Source organism: Limanda limanda, chromosome 7 (assembly GCF_963576545.1).
Source record: "Limanda limanda chromosome 7, fLimLim1.1, whole genome shotgun sequence".
NCBI lineage: Eukaryota > Metazoa > Chordata > Actinopteri > Pleuronectiformes > Pleuronectidae > Limanda > Limanda limanda.
The window spans coordinates 10,942,078-10,968,577 of record NC_083642.1 but is presented as its reverse complement, the minus strand read 5'-3'; the positions used below and the strand labels follow the sequence as shown (position 1 = coordinate 10,968,577).

The following is a 26,500-nucleotide window of genomic DNA, read 5'->3' as shown; positions in this document are numbered from 1 at the left end:
TTGTGAGGACCATTTTGAGCCTATACTACCTACAGAGTTAGGACATTTTGACCTACTTTTAATGGGCTGTTTGAGGGTTAAGACTTGGTTTTAGGGTTTGGTTTAAATTAGGTTTAGGGTTAGGCATTTAATTTGAATGGTTAAGGTAAGGGAAAATGCATTATGGCAAAAAATGTCCTCTGTAGGGTAGATGTTCAATTTTGTGTGTGTGTGATACAGAAAGAAGAAAAGCGGGGGTTGCATGTGCTATTAATGCCCCATTGTTAACATGATGTGTCTGTGGGATAATTGGAGTGTGTTTAAGTGTGTGCGTGCATGTGTGTATGTGTTTGTGTGCGAGGGAGATTGTCTGAGTAGCCGAGTGATAATAGGGGAATCGTTAGTGGAGTGGAAGAGGAGAGAGGGCTGGAACGAGAGCTGGTTGGCTGCTGCTGTGTTGGACCAGAATTACTGAAATCACCGGGACACACACCAGTGTGTGGTGGCAGTGTCAGTGTCAACAACCAGAACACACACACACACACACAGACACACACGCACTGATGTTGATTAATAAGTGGGTCTCTATAGAATCTATGAAACATCTGGCGTTATTAGAGATCAGCGTTTTCAGGGTTTTATCAATAGAAATCCAGCAGCGTTTGAAAACCTGACATTTATCATCCGCTGTGATGTGTTTACCACTGAACATCGGAAGAGGAATTTGCTTGTAAATCACAGAATTACATTCACCATCACTGTGGGGATTACTTGTTAAGAGATTTACTATTGTGGCTGCGGATGGTTCGATTAAGTCCCATAATTAAGAGATTGAGTTCACAGAGAAACAGGCACAGACACGTTCATGAGAGGATGGTTACTGCCAGGGAGGTTACGTTTTCATCTGCATTTGTTTGGCCGGATATTTATGAGTGTTTGCAATTTGGTGCACATCCAAAATACCATCTGCATCTCATCATTTTAGTTTCATAAGAGGACTGTTGGTATGTTCTGTCTGGGCGCCCTTCAGATGAGACATTAATCCTGCTGTGTGCTCGGGGTGTGATTTCATCGTCAATTTGTCCTTGACTGTTTTAAAATAATTAATAATCCAGTTAATAAAATATCAGAAAATGGGGATAAATGCACTAAAGCTCACTATTCAATTTATATACTAACCTTATTTATATAATCTGAACAAAACACAAACAAGGAAAATTTCCACAAATTCTCATTTTGTTTTTTGTATTGGATTAAATAAACACAATATAATTTGTTCTCTTTTTTTTTTTTTTACCTTTGAGTCAGTGTATATTTCCCTCTGCGTCCTGTCTAAGTTAAGCAGAATCATCTGCAGGCTCTAGATTCTTTACTGCACTGAAACAAGTGTCAATTTCAGTGTTGAAATGAAACTGTAACAAACCCATGAGGAAACAGATAAAGAGTGTGTTCTGAATAAAAAGAGAGATGAATGAAAGAATGTGTTGTGTGCATGTGTGTGTTTAGAGTATTGGATCAAGACGGAAATGAAAGAAAAAGAAAAGTTCCCTTGAGATCTTATGGCCTGGACAAGAAACTCCTACTGGGACTGTGTGTGTGTGTGTGTGTGTGTGTGTGTGTGTGTGAGTGTGTGTGTGTGTGTGTGTGTGTGTGTACCGATAAGAACGACAAAGTGCTTTGATTCTCTTTCCTGTTTCATCCCAAACTGTCTACTTTGTCCTAGCTGCTGTCTGACAGCGCGCAGCCTCACGAAACCTAGTGAATGAGCGTGTGTGTGTGTGTGTGTGTGTGTGTGTGTGTGTGTGTGTGTGTGTGTGTGTGTGTGTGTGCATGCATGCATGATGTGTGTGTGTGTGGAGGAGGAGAGGTAATTGGCATGTCCATCTGACTGAAAGTCCTGGGCAGTGCAGGAGTGGACTGGATAACACGGTAATTAAGCTGAGAGAGCGAGACCCCCAATCAGCACAGCATTCTGCTGCAGCCCACAGAGAGAGGGAGGCCTGTGGAGAGAGAGTACACACAGAGGGGGGACGGGCGAGCGGCCCCAGGTGTGGGAGCTTATTTCTCTCGCTGTTAGACCGGAAACAAGGAGGCTCCTGAAGGGCTGGTATCAAACATGGCTGACTGGGATGTGCACGCACGCCATCCACAGACGACACCTGCTGATGCTGCCGCTCCATCTGGAAAAAAAAATAGTTTTCAAACTCAGGGTGCAGACTTTGAAGAGATGTAGAGTGCAGGGGAAGTGTCAGGTTTACATCTGTTGTCTTTGTAACGCCTGTAGAACTTAGTTAGTTCTGCAAATCTCCTGCAACTCACCTGTCTCAGAGGTACTAACGTTGTATGGCCTTTGCATTCTTGCTTTCTTGCTGTCTGGCTGTCTGGTTGTCTTTTTATCTTTCTTTCTGTCTTTTTTCTTTCTTGCATGCTTTTAATCCTTTATTAGTTTCTGTCTCTCTTGCTTGCTCTCTGTCTTTCTTTTTTCTTCCCTGCTTTCTTTCTTTCTTAGTTTCTCTCTTTCCTTCTTTCCTTCCTTTCGTCTTTTACAGCAAACTTTAAAGACTCTCATATTTCTGCCGGCTGCCCGGACAGAAGTGGCCCCCCCACTGCTGCCAGCGCCACCGCTACCACTACCCACAAAACTAAGAACCTACTCCCCGTCTGCAATTTTCATTTTCTCCCTCTATCTCAGCTCCAAATTCATTGGCACTTTTCGGCTTCTCTCTCTCTCTCTCTGTTTACCTCTCTGCGTCTGTGGAGCATTAACTTTTATCTATTTTTTTCCCTCCACCAGCTCCCCGCCCATTCTATAATCCTATTTCCTCCTCTTTTCATCCCCATTTATCTTATTTTATCCCCTCATCCTGGTCTCTTTGTGAGGATGCAGGGATGCTGTAGAGCAGATTACCAACTAACTCTCACAACGGTCATTTATTCACTTCATTGTTTGCAAACCCCTCGGTGCTCAGTAACCTTTGTTTGTGTGTATGTGTGTGCGCGCGTGTGTGTGTGTGTGTGTGTGTGTGTGCACGCTTTGTGCCATCGTCTGGTTGTTATTGTTGACACACTACATTGCCCCGACATCTCTTCTCTAATATGTCACAGAGGTTTACGAGCGATGACACACACATGCACAAACAAAGTAGGCTACTCGAGTGATAGTCACGGCTCGAGGACGCTCAATAAAGTATTGAGTGCTGAACCCGGCCACATCTCGTTCTCTCACCAGGCCACAGCGCCAGTGCACCGCATCGATTTACAGACCACATGGTCCCAATGAACTGGAGTCCATTCTCGTCACCGCAGGCCAGCGTACGTGCGTTTGCATGCGCGAGTGCCAACTTGCACACAGACTCGGGCACTCGGGGAAGTTGAACCTCTGCAGCTGGCCGCAGTTCCTCCTCTCGTGCTAATTGTAAAGCGTTATTACTTGGGCATACATGGAGCTGGTTTTCCCTATGTTGGGCAGAGGGAGCCGGGAGGATCCCTGCTGGCCGGCGCTGCAGGCTCTCACTGAAGGTATTTGTGCTGTGAAGTCAAGGAGCCGCTGGTGGTCGTGAAAAGTGGATGTTTGATTTCAGTGGTAAAATCTGTTTGCCCAATTGCTTAGGTAACTTTCGAGCTCATTTACAGAGTCATAGCTTGATGTTCCAAATGCCTAAATTTTGATATTGAAATGCATGCAGACATTGTTTTTGTGGTGTTCCTGGTAGATGACTAATTTCCTTCCTTTTAATTCAGTTTATGTCTTTATCGAGGCCATTGTGTTACGATGGAAATGGAGTATTTCGGATCTTTAATACTTTGTGCCCAAATGTTGGTTAATCCACTCAGACAGAGCGTTTTGCCAGTCATGGGAACAGCTGTAAACAAACACTAAATATTTAAAAAGCCAGTCTTGCCTAAGCTGAGAAGTTACGTGCCTGTGTTCGTCTCATTCCCCAGACGGTCTTGGATTCTTTCCAGGATAATACCGTGGGGGATGGTCTGCACGACAAACTGTGAAGGCTTTTTAGATCACAGCACGTACTGAGATTTGAAAGCTGAAAAAATAAAACGTTTTTTTTTTTTTTTTTATGGGACAGCGGAAAAAGGATTGTAACTGAACATAGAGGCAGCTCTTCCCTCAGTTTAAATACTCGTCAGAAACATCAGACATCTTAAACTGTGAAGTATAAAGTTTCAGACGGGATCTAAAGTAAATTTTTTAAAGTTTTGAATCAATCAAAAACAAGGACAACAAAGGAAAGAAACTAGTTTGATCAGTTAACTTGTTGCATTTGACCTTTTTCCAGTATTAAAGGATTCAACCAGTCAAACCTGTTACAATTCAGATTATAACCTTTCTCCTGGCTGCCTGTGGATGTCACTGCTGTGGGAATTTAAAACACCTCAACATGCAGAAAGTCATGCTCGGCCTGCTCGACCTTTTTAATGCAATTTGCTCCATCCTATCTGATGCCTCGATCCCTTTTGAATTCCTAACCAGGTTAATTTGGATGGATTTGCCAAAGGTTTCCATAATAGTGATAACAGTAGTGGCTGTGTGAGGACAGATTAATCATCTTATTACCTGTCCAGTCAGGCTGGCTGGTCGAATTATAATTTAATATCTCGCGTACAAGATCATGCAAATAAACACAGATAGCACATGTCCTTGAAGCCCTGAAACACAGAGGCCTTCGGTCCACTGTGATGATTAAATTATAAATTCTTTATGCAAATGCTTGTGTTGCTTTTCGGTATGTGGACCAGAGCACAGTCTTCAGGGTCAAAGTTTTGCATGTGCAGTTTTTTAATTCCACCACCTCCATCCGAAAAATGCTAAACATGTTTCGTGTGGAGATTCTGCTCCTCTCTGAAACCAAAACAAATTCTTAGATTAGAAGATGAGTGATCCTAACAATTGCTGCTTAAGTAGAAATGTGCTCTCCTTACCGAATTGAAGTTGGGAAAGGGTGAGTGTGTGTGTCTGGTGAACCATTCAGGATTTTACATCTTTTAGCATTGTTTCAAATATGTGAAGACAGTTTTGAGGGTGTTTGTCTCCAGGGAGCTCATTAGAATCATTATACCTCTGCCAAGGCCCAACAGTTTAAATTTAGTGGATCCCAAATAGCACACACTCACAAGGATCAGTCCCTTTAACGCGCCTGATTACAGTGTTCAAAGATCCATGAAATATTCTATGAGGGGGAAAAAAAGACTTAAACCTGATTTGTTTATGGGCCACTTGTGAAGAACATAAAATATTCTTCTACTATAGCTGCAATGGAACTTGAGACAGCAGTTTATTCATAATTGCATATTCCCTGTTTATCGTATATGATCATAACAATATGAAGGTCTATAGCCTCAGCAGATGAGGATGAACACTGTTTGTTGTTTGCTGCCTGAACTTCTGCTGGGTTTAGCGTTTCCATCTGTAGTGAAAGTGAAAGGGACAACACAATAATTGCAGATCCAATTTAAGATTTTAAATTTAACATCAGCATGCAGCCCTCATTACATCAGCTCTCATTAGATTCTCCATTTTCAGTACGTATCTGAGCCATGCAGCAAACACAGCCCTCTTCGAACAAAAAAAGGATACGTAGAATACTACACAAACCAGAGCAGTAGCTCATGTTCTATACCAGTCGTCAGGGAGGTTATGCAACTGGGCAGGCTGGGGAGAAACGCTGGCTCTGTGGTTGGAGGGGAGCTGGACTTAGCTGTAGGGTAAGTCACCCTCTGCACAGCACCTTCACAAGGCAGGGGAGTAAACATTCAGCATAAATACATGTACAGGAAGTATTTTATCCCAACAACACTCCAACACCTCCCAGCAATGGTGGGTTAATTCTGACCGAACCCTCACATACTGTACATCACGCATCTGTCTATCTCCTCTATCCCTTCTACCTGTCTATCTCATCCATCCCTTCTACCTGTCTATCTCCTCCATCCCTTCTACATGTCTATCTCCTCCATCCCTTCTACCTGTCTATCTCCTCCATCCATTCTACCTGTCTATCTTCTCCATCCCTTCTACCTGTCTATCTCCTCCATCCCTTCTACCTGTCTATCTCCTCCATCCCTTCTATCTGTTGATTTCCTCCATCCCTTCTACCTGTCTATCTCCTCCATCCCTTCTACCTATCTATCTCCCCAATCGCTTCTACCTGTCCATCTCCCCCATCCCTTCTACCTGTCTATCTCCTCCATCCCTTCTACCTGTCTATCTCCTCCATCCCTTCTACCTGTCTATCCCCTCCATCCCTTCTAGCTGTCTATCTCCTCCATCCCTTCTACCTGGCTATCTTCTCCATCCCTTCTACCTGTCTATCTCCTCCATCCCTTCTACCTGTCTATCTCCTCCATCCCTTCTACCTGTCTATCTCCTCCATCCCTTCTACCTGTATATCTCCTCCATCCCTTCTACCTATCTATCTCCTCCATCCCTTCTACCTGTCTATCTCCTCTATCCCTTCTACCTGTCTATCTCCTCCATCCCTTCTACCTGGCTATCTTCTCCATCCCTTCTACCTGTCTATCTCCTCCATCCCTTCCACCTGTCTATCTCCTCCATCCGTTCTACCTGTCTATCTCTCCCATCCCTTCTACCTGTCTATCTCCTCCATCCCTTCTACCTGTCTATCTCTTCCATCCCTTCTACCTGTCTATTTCCTCCATACCTTCTACCTGTCTTTCTCCTCCATCACTTCCACCTGTCTATCTCCTCCATCCCTTCTATCTGTCTATCTCCTCCATCCCTTCTACCTGTCTATCTCCTCCATCCCTTCCACCTGTCTATCTCCTCCATACCTTCTATCTGTCTATCTTCTCCATCCCTTCTATCTGTCTATCTCCTCCATCCCTTCTACCTGTCTATCTCCTCCATCCCTTCTACCTGTCTATCTCATCCATCCCTTCTACCTGTCTATCTCCTCCATCACTTCCACCTGTCTATCTCCTCCATCCCTTCTATCTCTCTATCTCCTCCATCCCTTCTACCTGTCTATCTCCTCCATCCCTTCCACCTGTCTATCTCCTCCATACCTTCTATCTGTCTATCTCCTCCATCCCTTCCACCTGTCTATCTCCTCCATACCTTCTATCTGTCTATCTCCTCCATGCCTTCTACCTGTCTATCTCATCCATCTCTTCTACCTGTCTATCTCCTCCCTCACTCCCGCCTGTTTATCTGCTCCCTCTCTGTGTGTCTTTATCTCTCCTCATTCTCCCTACCATTCTCTCCACCTCCCTCATCAGTCGCTCCTACCTCTCTCTCTCTCTCTCTCTCTCTCTCTCTCTCCGCACTCTCTCCAATGTCTCTCTTACCTGTCTCTGTCTCTCTTTCATACCTCTCTCCTACTTGTCTGTCTGTCTACCTTGTCCCTCCCTCCACAGTGTCTAGCTCCTCACACTCTCCTACCTGTCTCTCTCTGTCTCTCAACACTCTCTCTTACCTGTCTCTCTCTCTCTCATCCCTCTCTCTTACCTGTCTCTCTCTCTCCAACCTCTCTTACCCGTCTCTGTCTCTCTTTCATACTTCTCTCCTCCTGTCTGTCTTGGACACAGAGGGACTCATCGATCTTGTCCGTTCTCTAGTTCCCCAGCCCGATCACACCTCACATCCTGTTAGTCGACCTTGTCTCACTCCTCCTCTCCCCTCTCCTTCTTGTCTGCCATTTGCGCTGAATTATCGATTGTCAGTGAAATGTAATCTGTCCTGTATCACCATAGGGGGACTTGACTGTGAAGGGGAGAAAATAGCAGAAGTGCACGATTTCCATAAACCCTTCTCCTCTCCCTGCGCTCCCTCTTTCTTTACCCTTCATTTCCTCATGCAAATAATAGCATTGTTCTATTCTGAAGCATCATTTTTTAGCTGTTCTTTCCTTTCTGTGACTTGTCATCTCATTTATTTCTACATGTCTCTATTCCGACATTCACCCTGGGCTTAATTCCTTCATCCCCTCAAGAGGGCGTGACCACGGTAGACCTCTGTGTTCCATCTCCTCTTTTGTGTCATCCTTCCGTTTTCTTCTTTTGTGTGAAACGTGTATGAGATCCTCTGAGCCGGAGCGAATGTGACAGCCAGTGGCCTCGGGTGGAGGAGTTGGGTAGATGGTGTCTGTGTGTGTGTGACTGTGTATGTGTGTGTGTGTGTTTTATCTAAAGTGATCTGTAATTGTATGTTCGCACACACGGTGATGGATAATCAATAGTTCTATCTGTCTGGAGCGGTGGGGACCAGAGTGGAGAGAGTAAAAGTCGTCCTGTCCTCAGCGCTTGACCTTCCAGTTTGTTTTTTGTGTTTGGTGTCATAGCACTGCCTAAAGAGAGGAGGCCAAGGTCGGGTTTGGCATTTCTCCGACCAGCCTCTGTTGTTCTCAGAGTGCAGTTGGACTTCTGTCAGGTCCAAAAGAAAAATGCCAACTCCACCTGTGTCCTGGGCTGCACTTTGCATCGTGGGCCCTTATTACCCTGCAGCTAAAATCCAGATTCAACCTCCGTCCACATACAAGCTGTGTCTCAATTCAGCAGCCGCATCCTTTGAAGGACCTGCCGACCCCGGTCTTCAAAACCAAAATGAGACAGCCTGGTCTTCCTGTTGCGTCACCAGCTTGTCCCGCCCTTACAGCCTCCCGTCACCGTAGCAACAAAGCTACAAAGGAAAACAGTATTCGGTTGAAAACATGTTTTTAATAACACGTGTGCCGTTAGCTGTTTGGTTAAGTAGTGACATTTAAAATAAATTCTTCTAACATTTTCGCCTCAACATTACCGCTGTCTCCGTAGCGCAATGAATCATGGGATCTGTTGGGCTGGGAATGATCCACCCGGTGGTCAGGGGTGGAAGGACACATTTGGAGGAGCCTTCGAATTGGAATAGTCTATCTCGCCGCTGTGACGTAATCAGTCTACGAACGCGGATTCTGAAGGATGCGGCCCCAGAATTGAGCCACAGCTACAGACTCTTTGCAGCTTTATTCAGGTCCGCTCTCCTAAACCAAAGCAGACAGAAATTATACACACGTGTGGATATGCAAGTCCTCATGCTGTCACATTCACGTATGCATGAGCGTGCCGGTGTTCAGTTACACACACACACACACAAACACAATGACACACAGTTTCAGCAGGCATTTCCCCCGTCTGTGTCCTGATGAGAGGTGGTGTGTTGTTATCTTCAATCAGCCTGCGTGGTGGATGCCCAAAGTTCACTCCCATTTCCCTATCACCGCGCTCCCATGACACTGATAGTTTCTGAAAGGTAAACCTCAGCTCCAGCCTTGGCGACAATGTCTCATGTCAGAGTGGATAATGGACCGCAATGCATCATGGGAAAAAGCCCGGGGGTCCTGGGTTTTAGATTTATTTTTAAAGCTGCAACCGAATTCTTCTTCCCCCCCCATGCTCTTTTAAAAATTGAGTAATTTCAAGGCTCATTCCTGAGGTGAGGACCAGGTCTGGTGGAGTGGAAGCGTTGTAAATAGGCCTTCGCTTCACCCCCAACATACCATAGGAGCAACAAATCTGTCTCACTGGGGGGTGTATTGTCGGTGCTGGCAGCTTTAGTCCAGTTGATGCTATAGTTGGACTCTGGATTTTAGGTACATTACAGATGCATGAAATCTCCATGATGAAGTTTCCTCCTCTTGAGGATTACAGAGGAATAAGAATGATCTCTTTCCCCCCCTCTCCTCTCTTTCATATAACACTTGCACTGCAAATAGTTTTTATCTTTGAGTTGAATAAGAGGTGGTTGGTGTCGGGAGGGAAATGCACCATGGATGGCACCCTGGTGGATTAACCAGACCACTTTCCTCATAAGAGTATGAGGCAAACACAAACACACACACACACACACACAGACAGACACACACACACACAGCCCTGAAGTTGATGCCAAGGTTGTGCAAAGATCAAACTTCTGCGAAAAAGCCCACACAGCAAAATAGTTCACATGGGCTAATTTAGATGCTCTCATTTGGTGTCAAATGAGTGATGTCCAGTGATGTCATGTTAATCTATTGTGGGATTCGGCTTGGAACGACCTTCCAGGAGACGCACCTAACAGCTTAATTACCTTTTTTCAGAGGGGAATACCTCAGAGATTTAGCAGCCACTCGGCACAGCAGATATGTGGCTCAGTCAAGAGGAGTTGATATGAGGTTACACTCGACTGGGCTCGAGTCATATTGACCTACCTAACCTCCACACACACATACACACACACTTGTACTTCTATTTTGGTAAGGACACTTCATGGGCATTTCATGGCCCCTTAACCCAACCCTTATCCATCACGACTAGAGGCCTAACCCTGACCTTCAAAACAAGTCCTAACCCTTAAAACAGTGTTTATCTACCTTTCTTGGTACCGCGGCACATTTTTGTCATAAGAATCTCACAAAATCACAAACATTCCAATTGTTTGAAATTGAAAATAGTAGCATATTATGTTTTATATGTAATATTAACAAGGATTTATAGCACATGCATCATGATTCTGTGGGAAGAAATTTGGTTTCTTCTGGATACATTTAACTGTTTTTATTTATTTATTTGTGCTTTACAAAAGCTTTTTTCTGCTTTCAGGTCTTTGCACACCAAGTTCACCGAGTTTCTTGAGCCCGCATTGGAGTCCGATGCGATTTATTATTCTGTTTGTTGTGAATATTTTCAGTAGGAGATTAAATGAGGTCGAGCAGTGAGGAGGATTTTGTGGTCCTCACACTTCTTAAATAAAAAAGAAAGGCAACATTGGGTCCATCCAATTCTGAGAAGCCGTCAGGAACAATTTCATGTCTTCAAAGAAATGCAAAATTATCCTGATTGCTTCCAAGTCTATATTTCAGGATGTCAGCGGTCCAGTTTGATACACTACCACCATTGAGGTCGCATATTAAATAGAAAAAAACCCAATTTCCATGAACCTATTGATCTCGAGCAACTAAAAATCTCTGGAACGCTTTTAAAGGATGTGAAAAATGCAGCAAGTAGAAACTATTCCGAAAACGTATCTTCATCTTTTTGTCTCTTTTATGTTTTCCGTTTGTGAACGTGTCCATGCAGAGAACCTCCCTCTGCATTGTGCATGAGTGAAAGTCAAACTGGGGTAAACTCTGGAGCCAATTCTCCAGATTTTGCCCCGAGGTCATGTCTGAAAACGGCTTTTGTGTGCCCTGTCACAGAGGGTGAAAAAAGACCTTAGACAGCCCTCTGAAGGTGTGTCAGAAAGTGAGGGTGAGAAGATCCTCACTCACACCATTTCACACTTATGTAAGGTGTACGGGCCAAACTGGTCCCCACAAAGATAGGAACTCAAGTAAACACACACTCTCATATTTTTTACCACTTCTCTCTCTCTTCCTCTTTCTTCTACCTTTCTTGTCTTTATGTGAGTCTGTACTTTCACTGCCTGTAGCTCAGAAGATACATATCACGCTTTCTCACTTTTCATCCTGCCTCCTTACGGCCGCCCTCCATCATCCCTTCTTTTCTCCCCTCCGTCGACTGGAGGTGATAAAAGTCGCCGGCAAGGGCAGCCAGAGATAATACAACAGCACTTGGTGATAAATAGGACACAGGAGATCTGGGCCGGGCTGATCAAGTGCACGTTGAGGTAGACGAGGGAAGGTGACACATATATCCAACCCCCCCCCCCATCTGCTGATTTGTAAGGATGGTAATAATCATCCCTGATCACAAATAATGCTTCTAAGGACATTGAGTAAAATCCTTTCATCCAGTCTCTGGGTTTTTCTTGTAGCGACCAGCAGAGGCACACGTTGCAATGTCATTTAAAAAAAGAGGTCAGTGGGAATCTATGGATATTTAATTGCTTTTGGCTGATTCTAAATTCAGAGCCGTATCCTGTGCCAGGAGGTTAAGCTGACTGGGTCCATTAAAGCGGGCAGGATGGGTGCTTTGTCTTGGTTTTATGACTGCTTGGGGGTGTCAAGGTCTGGCGATGTGGCAGAGATTGAGATTTCAGTGTCGCAGGGAAGTCATGATGCCTCGCTTATTCATTTTCAAAGTGATGTCTATAAAGTGCTGGGTGGTCTCTGTCTAATAACTGGAGAGCTCCGTCTTTAACAGCTTGTGAAATGAAGTTGTTTCGTGGTCTATTAATGCGTCTCCCCCGCCTCGTCCCTGGGCTCCTTTACCTCAACACAGTTTGATCAGGTTACTGTCGGTTTGCATGGATCAGAGAGCTAATTTACAGCGCCGCTCTCCCGCTCGCTTCCGTGTCTGTCTCGCTCTCGCTTTTTGGGTCTCTCTTGTCTCCTTCTTTGCGATTGGCAGGTCTTTAGGGCTGCGAGGCACTTAGCTTCCCACGTTTCTTCCTCCTGTCTCCTCCCCCTCAGTGAGACTGACAGTAATTACATCGGGGCCGTGCCTAGTTTACCCGGACGACCCCGAAGACGTGACAGCCAGAGAGAAAAGAAGGTATAAGGAGGATGCTGCTGCATAAGAAGATACAAAAAGCAGCAACGTATGGATATGAGGAAAGCAGGAGTGAAGCGCCCAACCAGAGAGACGCTGGTGTACGAGGGGAGGGAAGCAGAACAGGCTACACACCAGTGGTTCCTGACAGGCCTTTCTTCTTTTTCAGCTTCACCCTCTTTTTCATTCCTTCATCATGGCCGCGCGAACTCTGCTGCTCACTCGTTCAGACCTGGGTTTTTTACTCTCCCACTTCTTTCATCTGCAACCAGGTTTTTCCCACAAGCCTTTGCTGTCATACAGCAGGTCTCAGTGGTCCGTTGTGCAATTCTAAAATGGGAACAGTCCAGGAGGGATTCTTTGGTTTGAGGTTTTATCTGTTAGTTTCGTTGTTACCTCTGTTTTATGTTTCAATTATTTTCTTTTCAGCTCTTTTATGTGAATATAGAGCTGAGTCACAGTGTCCAAATTCACCTAAAATAAAAAACAAAAATGGGACAAATATATAAACATACTGTAAATACCCTAAAAGTCATTCTAGCTTTATATACCTGTAATTTTCTACTTGTTATTCCTGCTCATATTATTCAGCAGTGGAAGAAGTACTCACACATTTTACTTGAGTAAAATAAAAAAATTAAGCATACTCATTTACATATATCTCCCTTCATTGTCATTTATTTATTTAAATATACATTACTTTGCAGTTTGCTGCTTTTTGCTTTTCTGCTTCGATGCTAGACTGCAGTTTCTCGTCTCAGTACTGAATGCAATGAAAATAAAGTTCAATCCAATCTTTTTTTGGAGGAGCAGGAAACATAAATTAAGAATCATTGGTGGGAAATGAACTGAAGCTTTTCCAAACTAACACTCTGACATTGTGAAGAGACAGGTTTATTTTTTTTGCAAACATTTATCATTCCTTCCGCTTTTACAACCATCATTAACGATTCTGTCTTTGTCTCAATGACGGCGTTTACATGCACTCACACAAAACTGGGGAATTTCAGATGGAAATCACAAAGTACTGCAACCCTGCATTTACTGGCAGCAGCTTGGTGATCTGATTTCTCCTTTATCACAGTTTATTTAAAGTATGATTGTGGTGAATCATGCTCAAGCTTTGCAGTGGAGTGTGTAAAAGCTCTGAGTTCTGAGTGCAACTGCAACTTATTTATTTTATGGTTGGCATTTTGTGTTATTTTATAACCAGGTTTCTCTTAAGCCTCAAGAAATGTAAGGTTACTTAAGTGTTTCCTATTTTGTTACACAATTTCTTTGACCTTTTCTGCTCGTTTCCACTGTCTCCTTTTTGTTGCGTCTGGCTTATATGCAGACATATTCTCTTTCATCATTACCATTACTAATAGGTAAGAGGACCAGGGACTGTATTTGAACTGCAGATCCTTTAGAAAAACGTAATCCTTAGTTGGAAAAGAGGGACGGATAGACACACTGAGGGAAGAAAAAAAAGAATCAAATATACATAATGCGGGATTTCAATAATCAAGGATTAATCTGACATGGGAGACAGTTCCCAAAAACCCTGCATGCCTCTGTGAATGTGCACTCAGCATAATTGGAGATCACAGTGGAGTAACACTGCTGCCCACCAGCATCACCAAAACAGCCATCTGTTTGCAGCTCTGTCGGCACACAAAGCGAGTTACCGCGAGTGAGCGCAGCCTTTTAAGCTCTTTGAGGATTATCAATCATTTATTCTGTTGTTTTCTTTTTGGTGTTCCTGTTGCTCAGTTCACAGACAACGTGTTTTCCAACCCCTTAAACAAAGACCATACAAAGTGATAGTTAATCAGTTCTTCTCTTCCTGCTTGTCTCCCCTCGTCTTCTTCCCCCTCTCTCTCTCTCTCTCTCTCTCTCTCTCTCTGTCTCTCTCCTCTCAGCGGCGTCCAGCTTCAGTTTTTGCCGTGCCTCCCTGGAGCACACGCTGTCTGCTGAGGAGCTGAGCTACCAGCTGCCGCGTCGCGCCGGAGGCAGCAACCTGACCTGGCACGACGGCCGCGGCCAGAAGACGGGACACTCACGCACCGTCAAGCTACTGCAGCAGCCCGGCACAGAGGGCATCCAGGTATAAAGACAAACAACTGGATTAGAAGCATATACAAGCATACTTCTTGTATGAAAATCAAATCACAGATCAAGTAGATAAAGTAGGTTCAGTCAACAGGGGAGAATCATGAGGGTTTGGCCTCAGTGAACATATAAAGAGAACATATTTGACTTTCCCAGGTGAAGGAAAATGATTTAGGCATAATCTGTCTCTTGTTTGAATTTTTCAAAAGGAATAAATTCATACCCCGGCAATTTGTGTTTATCATTTACATAATTTATATAAACATATATTTTTTGGCCAAAAATTAAAAAGCAATATTTTAATATTTTCCACCAAATATATAAATAATATATAAAACAAATATGTGAAACAGATATAAAGTGACATGTAAATGCTGTGTGATCATAGGTTACCAGCTCAATCATCAGTGGTGAAGATGTCTTTTAATATCTCAAGGATTTTCTCTATCTGAGATAAAGTATAAGAAAGACAGGCAGGTGCATGGGGGATATAGTAGCTCAATATTTCAGTGTCTCAATATTTCAAGTGCAACATGTCCTATTTCATGTTGTAATAAGTCGAATATAACTGTTAACTATTGTCTTAAATTACATCTTCGTAGTGGATTAAATATTTTAATGAAGTTGTTTGAACTTTTAAAAAAGAAAACATTATTTCCCTTGGGGGGAGCTTTGCCGTAATTCAATATCGCCCAGTGTGAATTAACTGGTGACTCATAAAAGCTGTGTGTTTTCAAAGTGGCGTCTCATTGGTGGAAGGAAACTGTTCTAACGTTGGTGAAGAAAATTCATACTGTGAATGCAGCATGGCAGATAATCTGTTATCACCAGAGAGACGAGAGAAAACGCACCAGGGCTGCATCTGGAGCTGTCAGAGCTCAGCGGTGACGGAAGTTCTAATTGTTTTCTCTTGTACACGATGTCGGCTGGTCTCACCGGAGCCTGGGTAGACACGACCAGAGAGAAAGTGGTTACGTAAGAGAAGAGTGGTACAAGGAACTGTTACCTCATGGCCTGTGATGTAACCGTGCTCGTTCAGTCCGAGGAAACGCAGAAAATAGACTCTCGGGAATTTACAGTTAATAGTGTAAAATAGCCATTTATCCCACAGATGTTTGCTACTGATATCCAAGCCGGATATGGAAGTGCTTCCAGTGCTCTCTGGTTGGTGGCTCAATGACTCACTAGTATAAGAGCATCGTTTACTTCCACATATCGCTCTTGTGCAAAATAGCATCCCATCTGTGAATCACCACAGAGAGGCACAACAAAGGGGTGGAATGATCTATTTTTAAGGCATTCTGCCTGTGTCTGACCCACAGCAGAACAGCCCATTCCACATCAGCCTCCCTCTTGGCTCCTACTCCTCACACGAAACAGAGCTCACAGCCCAGTGGAGGTCATTTGTTTAGACTTCCTGCTGCTTCTAAAAAAAAAAAGTTTGCTGCTGTAAGATGAACGTGTGCGCTGCATAAGATTGTTTCAATAATTCATAAATGAGTGCCCCCTCAGCTATAACAGCTATAAAAGACTTAATAAAAGACGAGTGGGAAGCTGCTTCCATATGATATCACAGAGACTGGATAATTAAACCTCCTCCATACCATGAGAAGTAAGGCTTATCATTTCCTTGTGGCAACAAGCCTCTTTATGCATAATTCAACAAATGGGAGAGCAGTCCAGTTCCCTCAGGTGTGTGTGTGTGTGTGTGTGTGTGTGTGTGTGTGTGTGTGTGTGTGTGTGTGTGTGTGTGCTTCTCTCAGGAGTGATGTTTAGATTTCTCTTCATTACACTAGTTGTGCACACATCAGCTGTAATGAGGGAGTTAAGTGAAAGAGAGCTCATCTTCTTTATATATATATATAGATATATAATGTGGCACTTGGGGAATCTTCCTTATCATTTTAATATAGCTGGTAGAAACACATTATGCGCTGCTATACAAGCCTCCACCCTGCACCACTCTGTGTATAGACTTTCTCGAAGATCGCTGCATAATAGGTAATTCAAATCTAAATATAAAAGATGAACATGTAAAAATACCAACAATAGAGGATTATTCCATCTATAGGGCAGCGTTGGGGCCGTTTTGGAGAAAAAAGAAACTGTTGAATTGATGATTGAATATATTTCCAGAAGAAAAAAAGTACAAAATAAGCAGTAAGGAGATACTTTGCTATCGTGAGTTCCACTCTCTCAGCTTCCCAAAACTCTGAAAGCTCACTATGAAACGTTTCTTTCTCCATGAAGAGAATTTTATCTACGTGGATCTTTCTTCAAAATAGACGCAATGTTTTTTGTTCTGGAAACAGTGTAATTATGTGTTATGTCACCCAGTAGCTGCTGCTGACCCAGTAACAGCTTAAATGAACTGTTAAAATGGAGGCTATACACTCATCTGTGTGGTCACACTGCAGAAGGTGGACCTATATGTGCAGACCTATCTGCTGGTAGGATTTTTCCAAATAATGAGTCATAGCTGGCTCCTCTCCTGTGCCCTCCGATTGGCTGTCGTTTGGGTAGCCAGATGGGGGGGAGGGGGGGGTTAGTGGTTGGCTCTCAGACACACACAGCTTGTGGATGAACCTTTAGATGAGACAGGGGAATAGGTGGAATAACAGAGTGACAATACTGGAAGGAGATTTGCATATCAGGCCCCGGCTCCCCCCTGTTTCAGGAAGTGAGTCTCACTAGTTTGCTGGGTGGGCGAATGAGAAGAAGCAGTCTGATGATTCTCTTTCCCTCCTCGGTAGAGAACACAGTGGCTGACCTCAGCTGACACAGACACAAGGCGGTGAAGTAAGGAGAGAGAAATAAAAACATGTACCACCAGAAACTTTCTAGCTTTGACAAATCCTTTCTACAGAACCACAGAGACTCACCCTACATTTTTAAGGTGGTTGTCTCCGGTCAAGCTCATTATTTTATGGATTCACATGTGAAATTCATGAGTAACTGCAGCTGTTGTCCTGCTCCTCTTCTCTGGAGTCAGCCAATGACATGAGCCCAGTGTCTTTTAGAAATTCAATAGCCCTGGATATATGATGGAATAGATGTGAACCTTTCGTAAAAAATATATCAGCATTTGTTTGCCAATGCATGCGGAGATGAAAACTTGTGCATTAATCTTTATATTGTACATAAAAATATGTTTATTTACTAAATTCAAGCTCTATATGTTTGGTTGTTATTTTATTTTTACCTACTTATATCTTAGTTTGGTTTAACTGCAACATATCAAACCTCAATTACATTTCTTTGTCTTAAGATTTTGGTACCAACATCTTTTTTGTTTTAAATATATATATAATGTAAAGATCAGTATTGCAAATTTGTTTTATTCCCAAATATCTGTATTGCCATCAGCCCCCAAAAGTCTATTTTGGTCTGGCTCTAAATCAATACTATTCATTTTCCAAACAAGTATAGAAAGTCCTTGAAGAATACCACATTATCATTGTGTGGACTTCAGCTGTTTGCGCTTTGCTGATTATTAACACATTAGCATGCTAAGATATAAAAGTAATACGGTGAACCTGGTAAACATATAGTATTCTCATTATGATGACGATAGTGATGTTTGTTTATTGCTCCAAATCCTCAGAATGAGAAGACATGCGGCTGGATGTTTACTCTAAGTGCCTTTGACTCCATAAGCAACAGCTTGCGTCACACCTCCTTGCAACAGACTGCACTGGGCTCACATTCGTATCCTGGGACCCGGACCATCTGTAACTTTGACCTAGAACTTTAATTGCCTAAAGTTTACTGATTAAGGTGGTAGATCAAGACTTGGTATGAATTTTAATGTGATTATGGGTCATTTTTGACGGGCACAGACCAACACCATCCTGCTGATAAGAGCCTCTGATCAGAGAGTTCTCATATGGACTTTTTGTCACAGTCAACACTTAGCAGTTTTTATTTACAGTCTGTGGTTTAGGTTTGAGGACTTGTTATGAAGCATCCCCTCAGTCAGTGGATGTGCTGGTATACTGATGCAGTGAAGCCTCTTGGTTTTAGAGACACAGCAGAGCGACACAGAGCGGCTGTGTAGTGAGGCAGAAATGCTTCACTCGGTACCGTCCTCGTCCGGCCACTCAGGGACGTGTCGTTCTTACCAAGACACATGTTTGACTCATTCAATATCAAGAGCTTTGTGAAACATCCCATCTGGCCTTTTGTCCACCCACTGAGAGCCAGCTCATATTCACATGAGTGTAAGACGTCTCCACACTCAGAGTCCTGAGGACAACTGACGACACAGTTGTGCGACGCTAACAGGGGTTGACAGTTCACACACTCACTTGCACAGGAACATTCGAGGAGACACTCACAAAATCTTGCACATCAACAGTTAAAGAATCCCAACGACACTCAAACGCTTATGCACAAGGCTCTGCAGAGCGGTGGCGTACAAAAGGGAGTTAAATGATGCAACAGAAGCCGGGGTACTGAGGAGGGTTTGTTGTACGTGAGCAGAGAAGAGTGAAGGATGGGATAAAATGAGAAGAGGGATCCAGAGGTGTGGAAGAGATACGAAGGATCACATGTCAGGACATGTCTGGGACTGGAGAGGCAGATTGAAGAGCGGGGATCTGATTCTTGGCAGGGATGGAGATGGATGGGAACAGTAGGTGGGGAGATGGAAAGGGAGAGTTGTTAGGTGGGACAGCAGAGCAGACAAGGGAGATGGGGGGGGAGCGATCTGTTTCCTGTAGAGGGATGAAGTGACAGCACGGAAAGATCCAGAGCTGAGTGGGAAAGGCAGGTGTGAGCTCATGGAATGCATCTTACAGTCCTTTAAATATGCATGCATATACTGCAAACAAACACACACACACACACACACACACAGGGATTTTCACAATTAATTAGCAAAGCTTTATTGTTGAATCTGAAGCAGGATCTGGATGTGCAGAGACAGATGCAGGGATCAGAAGAGATGTGTTACAGGCCACACAGGGAATGTTAAGGGTTCCCCACGCTCTCCTGACTTTCAGCTAATCCCTGAGCAGCTACACAGTGAGGCAGGGCATACACACACACACAAACACACAAATCATGGCACAGTGCACAGAAGTCATGGAGAAAGAAGCCAGAGAAAGGGATGTCAGGGTGTCAGGCAGGCACAGGGTAAAATCTATGAGGAGCGAGCAGAGTGGGGATGAGAGACCTGATAAAACAAAGTAAGCAGGGGAGGACAAATAAGCTGCTCTGGGATACAAACCCACTGATCAATAGAGAAGTGCGGAGAGGTAAGTGAGAGTATGTGGAGTCGGAGGGCAGATGGGATATGAGGAAGCAGTACAGCAGAATAACACGTCCTGTGGAACAGACACACCTTTATAACCATCTGTTATGATGTTAATAATTTATCGGGGAAGCTTTGCCTCATTTTCCCACTCTCATTAATGAAGCTAGCAATTAGCCAATTAGCTTATAGTTTAGCATTAAGAGACTGGACATACCCTCACTGGAGAAATTTGACCATGGAACACTATTGTAATAAGGAGTACCGAAAATGACAGAACCACCTTTTTAATTTGATCCGTGTCCCATCCGCTAACATGGAGGAGGCAGGATTTATGACCTATACCGGTTTCATATTAAGCTACAAACATGTGAGTGGTATCAATCTTTTAGATTTTGTTTTGACAACATGATTTGATATTTGAGCTAAAGGCCCACTCTGATATCAATTATCACAACTTTTCTTCTATTTGTGTTTTGATTTCATATCTAACAAGTTTAAAAGACACTTGTAGCAGAAGTATGTAGAGATGGACCCAGAGTCAAGCCACAGCATCTCGATTGGGTGCAGTCCCACCTCTTCCATATTATCGTACATGGAACAAACATAAAGTGTTGTTTTTTTTCCAGTAAATTTGGTTGCAGTTAGTTATTTGATGCTTCAAAAACTAGAATGAAACATCATGATTGACAGCTGAATGGTGAAATGCATTTATCGGTGGGACCTCGCTACCGTGGCTCCATCCCTCCACCTCCACCTCCACCCTCTGGATCCAAATGTGCAAGATGGCAGCGTTCGTATTCGGGATGTTTTTGCTTCATTTCTGGATAGTGAGAGGAAGTGGAGATGGGTCATTCATATTGTCCATACAGTCTGTTTCCCCTATTATACATCTCCCACCTTCCTCCTCCTCTTCTTCCTCATTCTCTTATTAAGACTTCCACTCTACATATAGCCTCCACTTTGCCTGTGCCTCTCCTCTCTTCCCTTCCCCGGTCCATCTCTCCCTCGCCCTCCTCTCTGTAATGAATGAGGGTGCTGCTCCCGCTGGACAGAAGTAGGTCTTGGGAGGAGGGGGGGGGTGGTAGAGGGTGAACGGGTACGAAAGAGAGCCAGCCAGAGGGGAGACACACTGATGGATGGCCGCAGAGAGAACCACGCGAGAACCAGGGGAGGAGGAAGAGAGGGGGTGGGATGATGGGGACATATCATTCCATTTTCCTGCTGTATGGCTTCTTGATGATGAAGGCCATTACTCACGCAAGGAGTACCCCCCCCCCCCCCGCTCCCCTGTGTATTGTCGTCTCGTTCTTTTTGTTGTTCTTTGTTCATCCTGTATTGTCATGTCATTCTTTGGTAATGAAGCGTACAGTAAATCGACACAAAAAATGTTTTAACGGGATAAAATCTGAGAATGTTAAATAATACATTTTCAAGAAACAAAATCTACAATTCTTTGAGATTGAAGTCAGAAATTAGAAGTGTGTTATTGCTAAGGAACCACGCTGCCATGTGCTTCACTTTGAAAGCTTGAATCAATCTCATCACACTAGAGATGCAGCTGCTTGCTGAGCATCATTTCCATTGCACTGTTGTCCCAGATGCACAAAGCTCTCAACTTATTCAAATCAGTACATTGCTTCACGGCACTGTCTCTTCAAAGTCTGATAATAATGCGATTGTGAGCAAAGACAACAAGCGTTTTTCATTTTTTCTTGACTCTGATTTTAAAGGTACAATTTGATTAGATATTTCACTGCAGGCGTTTCACACTGAAAATAGCAGCATACGTGTGCTGAAGTAAATCCAACCGTGTAAAGTAAATCAATATGGTTTATTCACAAAAGAAACACGCAATTCTATTTATTTTGTGAATTTAAAATCTCAGAGAATATTTTATTATCCCCTCCCGTAACTACTTTATTTTATATATCTCATAAATACATCTCATTCTTTTATCTTGATGCAATGACTTTGTTGCTATTAAAGCTAATACAAGATAAATTATTACAGATTGTTGGGTCATCTTTTTAGAAGTATATACTCTATGTATTTGCTCATATAAAATAGATCCTTGGATTGTTATGAATCTGCCGGCTAAGTCTTTGACTCAATACTGTGATCATTTATATTTTAATATTATGGGTCGTAGAGGCAGCAGGGAAACGCATCATCTCCTTCATACAGGCAGCACAGATGTAAATAATGGTAGTAAAAAATACTCCTTTCTTAAGAGTTTAGAAACATCTTTAATCTTTAATACAAGGCAGAGTGAAGTTTCCTGATGAGCTGAGAAGGGTCGTCTTTGGATGATGCACATCAAAACACCTCATGTGTGTTTTCCTATTCCCTCATATCTCTCCTGTTGAAATATAAATTTCCAATTGCATCATTTCAATTTTTCATACAAAGCAATCCTCTTCAGCTCTGTCAAAAATAATTCACAGTCTCCGCTTTAGAAATCTTCTGCAATGTTTTCTATCTAGAAAATGGAAATTTCTGGTAAATAATTCGCACTCTGAAGAAACGGTCAACAACCACTTTTGTTTATGATAGGTTCATATTTTATAGAAATATTTAGGAGTTTTTCCGGGATGTGCATTTAGCAATATCAACCCCTAAAACACACAACTTATTACCTTCACACATTGCATGTGAATTGTTAAAGGTGAAGGTTAAGGCTTCAGACCAACACACCTATTAAGTTAACTTGTGCTATTATATCCACAAATGTCCTCTGTTTATAAATAATAATTTAACACAAACTCATTCTCAATTAGCTTGGTATTATGGTTGGTTTACCAATGCAAAGAAATTCGCTGAGTAACAATAATGGTGTCTGTTAAGAAATGTTCACTGAAGGAACTGGCAGACACGCTAATAAAACGGCAGCAGAAATACTTCTGTTGGTGACTCCTAAGTATTATACTACACACGAATACGCATTTACCAGTACTTGCATGCATACTTGCTGAGATGAGTAATAACATCACGGCAGGTTAGTCTTCTTCTTCGAATGCGGAACACGATTGAATGATGCGCACCACAGGCGATTTAGAAGTGGGTATACACTATGCAGATTGAAAAATAAGTGGGTATACCTACGATTACTTTCACGACAACAGAGTCTCCAGTTCAGGGCTCTGCGTACTGACTAAAGCTTCACTGAACTTTGAATAAAAAGATGAACGGATCTTCGTGCACCAGTGTCGGTGTAGCTTCAGGGTTCTGTGGAGTCAGTTATTATCCATAAAGATGAGGGACCATTCTTACCCGCTCCTGTCCACACTCAATCACCCACGAGAGGGAGCGTTTCCACACCTTTCCCAACTAGATCTCAATTAATGACAGGGCTGAGCAGTAAATTTGGGTTATTAAAATGGCCTCAACGGTCTGTCGAGTCGGGATGTATTTGCATGCGCGTAATAAGGAAACACACTGGGGCAGGGAAAATGGAGTTGTTTCCAATTACAGCCTACAAAGCAGAACACACTTAGCGAGTGGACCAAGCAGAACTTGATGGGGCTGATTGGTGCTTAAATCGACAGGAGGTGGTCTCATTACAGCAGCTGGCAAAGATGATTATGAACCTGCTTCTATCACATTTTGAGGGAGGTTTGGAGCTACACTTTGAGCCGTTAACAGCGGACAACTTTGGATATGAAGCCACAATTAGAAGTGCATCTTTCGTTTGTGTGTGCGACATTTCAGCATACACAATCCCATTAAACGCAGTCAGTTATGATGTGGAACATTTGGCAGCACTTCAGGGTTCCGCTGTTGAAAATCAGCCAAGTCCTTTGTTGCGGAGTTGGCTCAGTCACGGCTTGAATGAAACGATTAGATATGAGAGTTAAGTCGCTCAACACAGAAAGAGAGAGAGCGAGAGAGAGAGAGAGAGAGAGAGAGAGAGAGAGAGAGAGAGAGAGAGAGAGAGAGAGAGAGAGAGAGAGAGAGCTGAGAAGACTACTGGTTGTGTAGTCTTTTCATCTGAACTGGTTGTGACTTTATTAACGTCCGTATTAATTCCCTGCACATCGAAGCAGAGAGGATGGGCCGCGAAGGAGAAGCGTGTGAAGAAGAAAAGACAGAAATGGAGGATGAGAGGTGTAAAGGCGAGAAGTTGAAAGATAAAGATGACAAGAGTCACACTCATATTATGCAGACTGCATAATGAAGACGCTGCTGTCTGGGAAAATTACCTCTGGGGAATGAATGACCGTGCCAGACACAATACGACACAGTGTCTGGAATGTAGATAGCACATCAAGATGAGTTGTTGACAGTAGAGCGTAGTACAGATTTAAAATAATGTGATGTGTGAGAAAAGGAAGCAGTGGAACTTCATTCTCTTTGAAAGGGGAAAATCTGGGAGCCCTTTAATCAGAAGAACAGCAGCTGTTTGTCCATCTGTGCCTACAAACCTCAACACTCAATTCACTGTTACAGTGGGTTAGATTTAAGCTTATGACATAGCACTACACTAATGATTTGGCTTGTATCTGTAATAAAAAAGAGATATAACACTTTAACTTACAAAATAACTTCTAACTTTATTTCATGCACTCTTCCATTTCTGATATATGACATATGAGTATTGGGTCCATATGAAAAGAAAATTTGAAATTTCACCAATAATGATGTAATAATATGAGAATAAAGTTGTAATTGAAAAGGAATAATTGAAATTACAAAACTATTAACAGTTAACAGCAAGAAGAGCCAATTAGACATTTTTCTCCTACTAATACATATTTTTTCTCATAATATTATTATTATTACGTTATTCTCGCTTTAAGTGTCTCTAACACTCCGTCGTACTGATTTATTTGACAAAAAAAAGGGATTTTCTTGCAAACTGTGACATTAAAACAAGCTGCAACAGATTCAACATTAATGAGAAAATTCTGCATGTTATAAATATTTAAAAAGCTACAGAGCAATTGCAAGGTGGTTATCTGAAAAATGTGGAGCTTGCCAATACGCACACATATACCTACACTCACTGACATTGTATAACTATTACTGTACCTGCACTAACCTGGAATGATCTCTGCTTCCTGTGTGTTTCTGTAGCTGCGTCCGGGTGAAGCCTTCACTGTGTATCACACCAGTCCCACACTCTCCAGTCTGTCCAAACCTGTGGTGCTGTGGACTCAGCAGGACGTCTGCAAGTGGCTGAAGAAACACTGTCCTCACAACTACCTGACCTACGTCGAGGCCTTCTCTCATCACGCCATCACAGGTACAGTCCACAGCACAACAGGCTGATTGCACAGCATTGTCAAGCATAATTTCTTACGGAAACCAGATGCTGATATCAAATCCTTTTGTTGTAGTGACTCTTGATAGTGTAAATCAAATGAAAGTGACCTGGGATTGGTTAAAGGATATAGGTTTAGAACATCTAAAGTGGACCTTGTTAACATTGATACGTCAACGTGTGCATAAAATAGGTCTAAAATAAATGGGGGTCCTGTCTCATCTAAAGCATATTAGACAGATTAAAAAACAACAACTGTAGATTTCCCCTGAGAGATTCTGAAAGGATCAGGTTTTCGCTACCAGTGGTTAAGATGGACAATTTGAATTAAACCCTCAAATTCATTGGCCAGCACACATGTTGCTATATTTGTACCGTGTTTCTCATTCACTTTGTTAGTAACACTTGAGCATTAAGTCAAATCCGGCAACAAAACCCACACTCCAGCATTAGAAGGTATCCGTCCGTCACAGCTCAGTGGGGAACTTTTAAATATAGAGACTTCATTTAGCTCAGTGGGACGGCTGAGCTTTCATACGCGCCTCAAACATGGGAGTGCGGTTTTTTGAACCGAGCAAAATCTGTGCAGTTTTTCCCTCGTACCTTACAGCACAGACCAAGGCACCAAGATCCACATCAACAGTAAGACTGATGCAGAAAAGAATCCTTTAATATCTTTAGAACCTTGCTCTTTGACCTCCGTGATTCTCCTGCGGACTAAGACATTTCAAGGCAATGCCATAAAAGGCTTACCAAATCTCACACACATATTATTTTTAGGTTTGTGGATCCAGGGCTTAGCCTTTTCAACTGGAAACAGGTTTACACCCAAATCTCTCCAAAGGAGATTTAGAAGGCATTCATGTGAGGTTACGAAAAGGAGTGCGGCCTATTTTTGGAGAAGAAAGGGAAAGCTGCAGAAAAAAATGGGAGGTTACTGTGTTTCAAGTTCAAACAACAGACTCACACACAAACACATGCACACATGCATTCATTTGGGAATAAGCCCACACAAATGCATGCCACACATTTATTCACACACACACCCTCAGACGGCCATGACAGACCACACGGTAGAGCAGTTTCTTTTTTAGTGTCTTGCTGAGAACAGATTGCTGTTCTGTGCCGTGGGGTTAGCCACCACTCAAATTTGCATATAAACACATAAACACACAGGCACATTTATACACACACACACACTGGCTTCAGGGTTAACAACGCTGCCACCGTCACAGTTCGAGCAGCTCTGATGTGATCACTTTTATTTATGTCTTTTCAAACACACACACGGAGGGAGCGGCTTGGGGGAAATGTGTTGTGTTGTTAGTAAATGTTCTCCGTACAAAAGTCTCTGCCTTTTTCAAACAAAGAAGGATGTTGGATCTCGGCAGCAGTGAAGACATGGAGTGAGTGTCTGTCTGTGTGTGCCTGTGTGTGTCTGTGCGTGTCTGTGTGTGTGTATCATCTTT

At 42.9% G+C, this 26,500-nt stretch overlaps 1 protein-coding gene across 1 annotated transcript in view; it reads left to right on the top strand.

Moving 5' to 3' along the window:
- samd10b (sterile alpha motif domain containing 10b) overlaps positions 1 to 26,500 on the top strand; it is a 48,298-nt gene that overhangs the window by 8,520 nt on the left and 13,278 nt on the right. The window contains exons 2-3 of the mRNA XM_061074208.1: positions 14,325 to 14,509; positions 24,845 to 25,013. Of these exons, the coding sequence (XP_060930191.1) occupies positions 14,325 to 14,509; positions 24,845 to 25,013 (354 nt within the window). The remainder of the gene's footprint in view (positions 1 to 14,324; positions 14,510 to 24,844; positions 25,014 to 26,500) is intronic.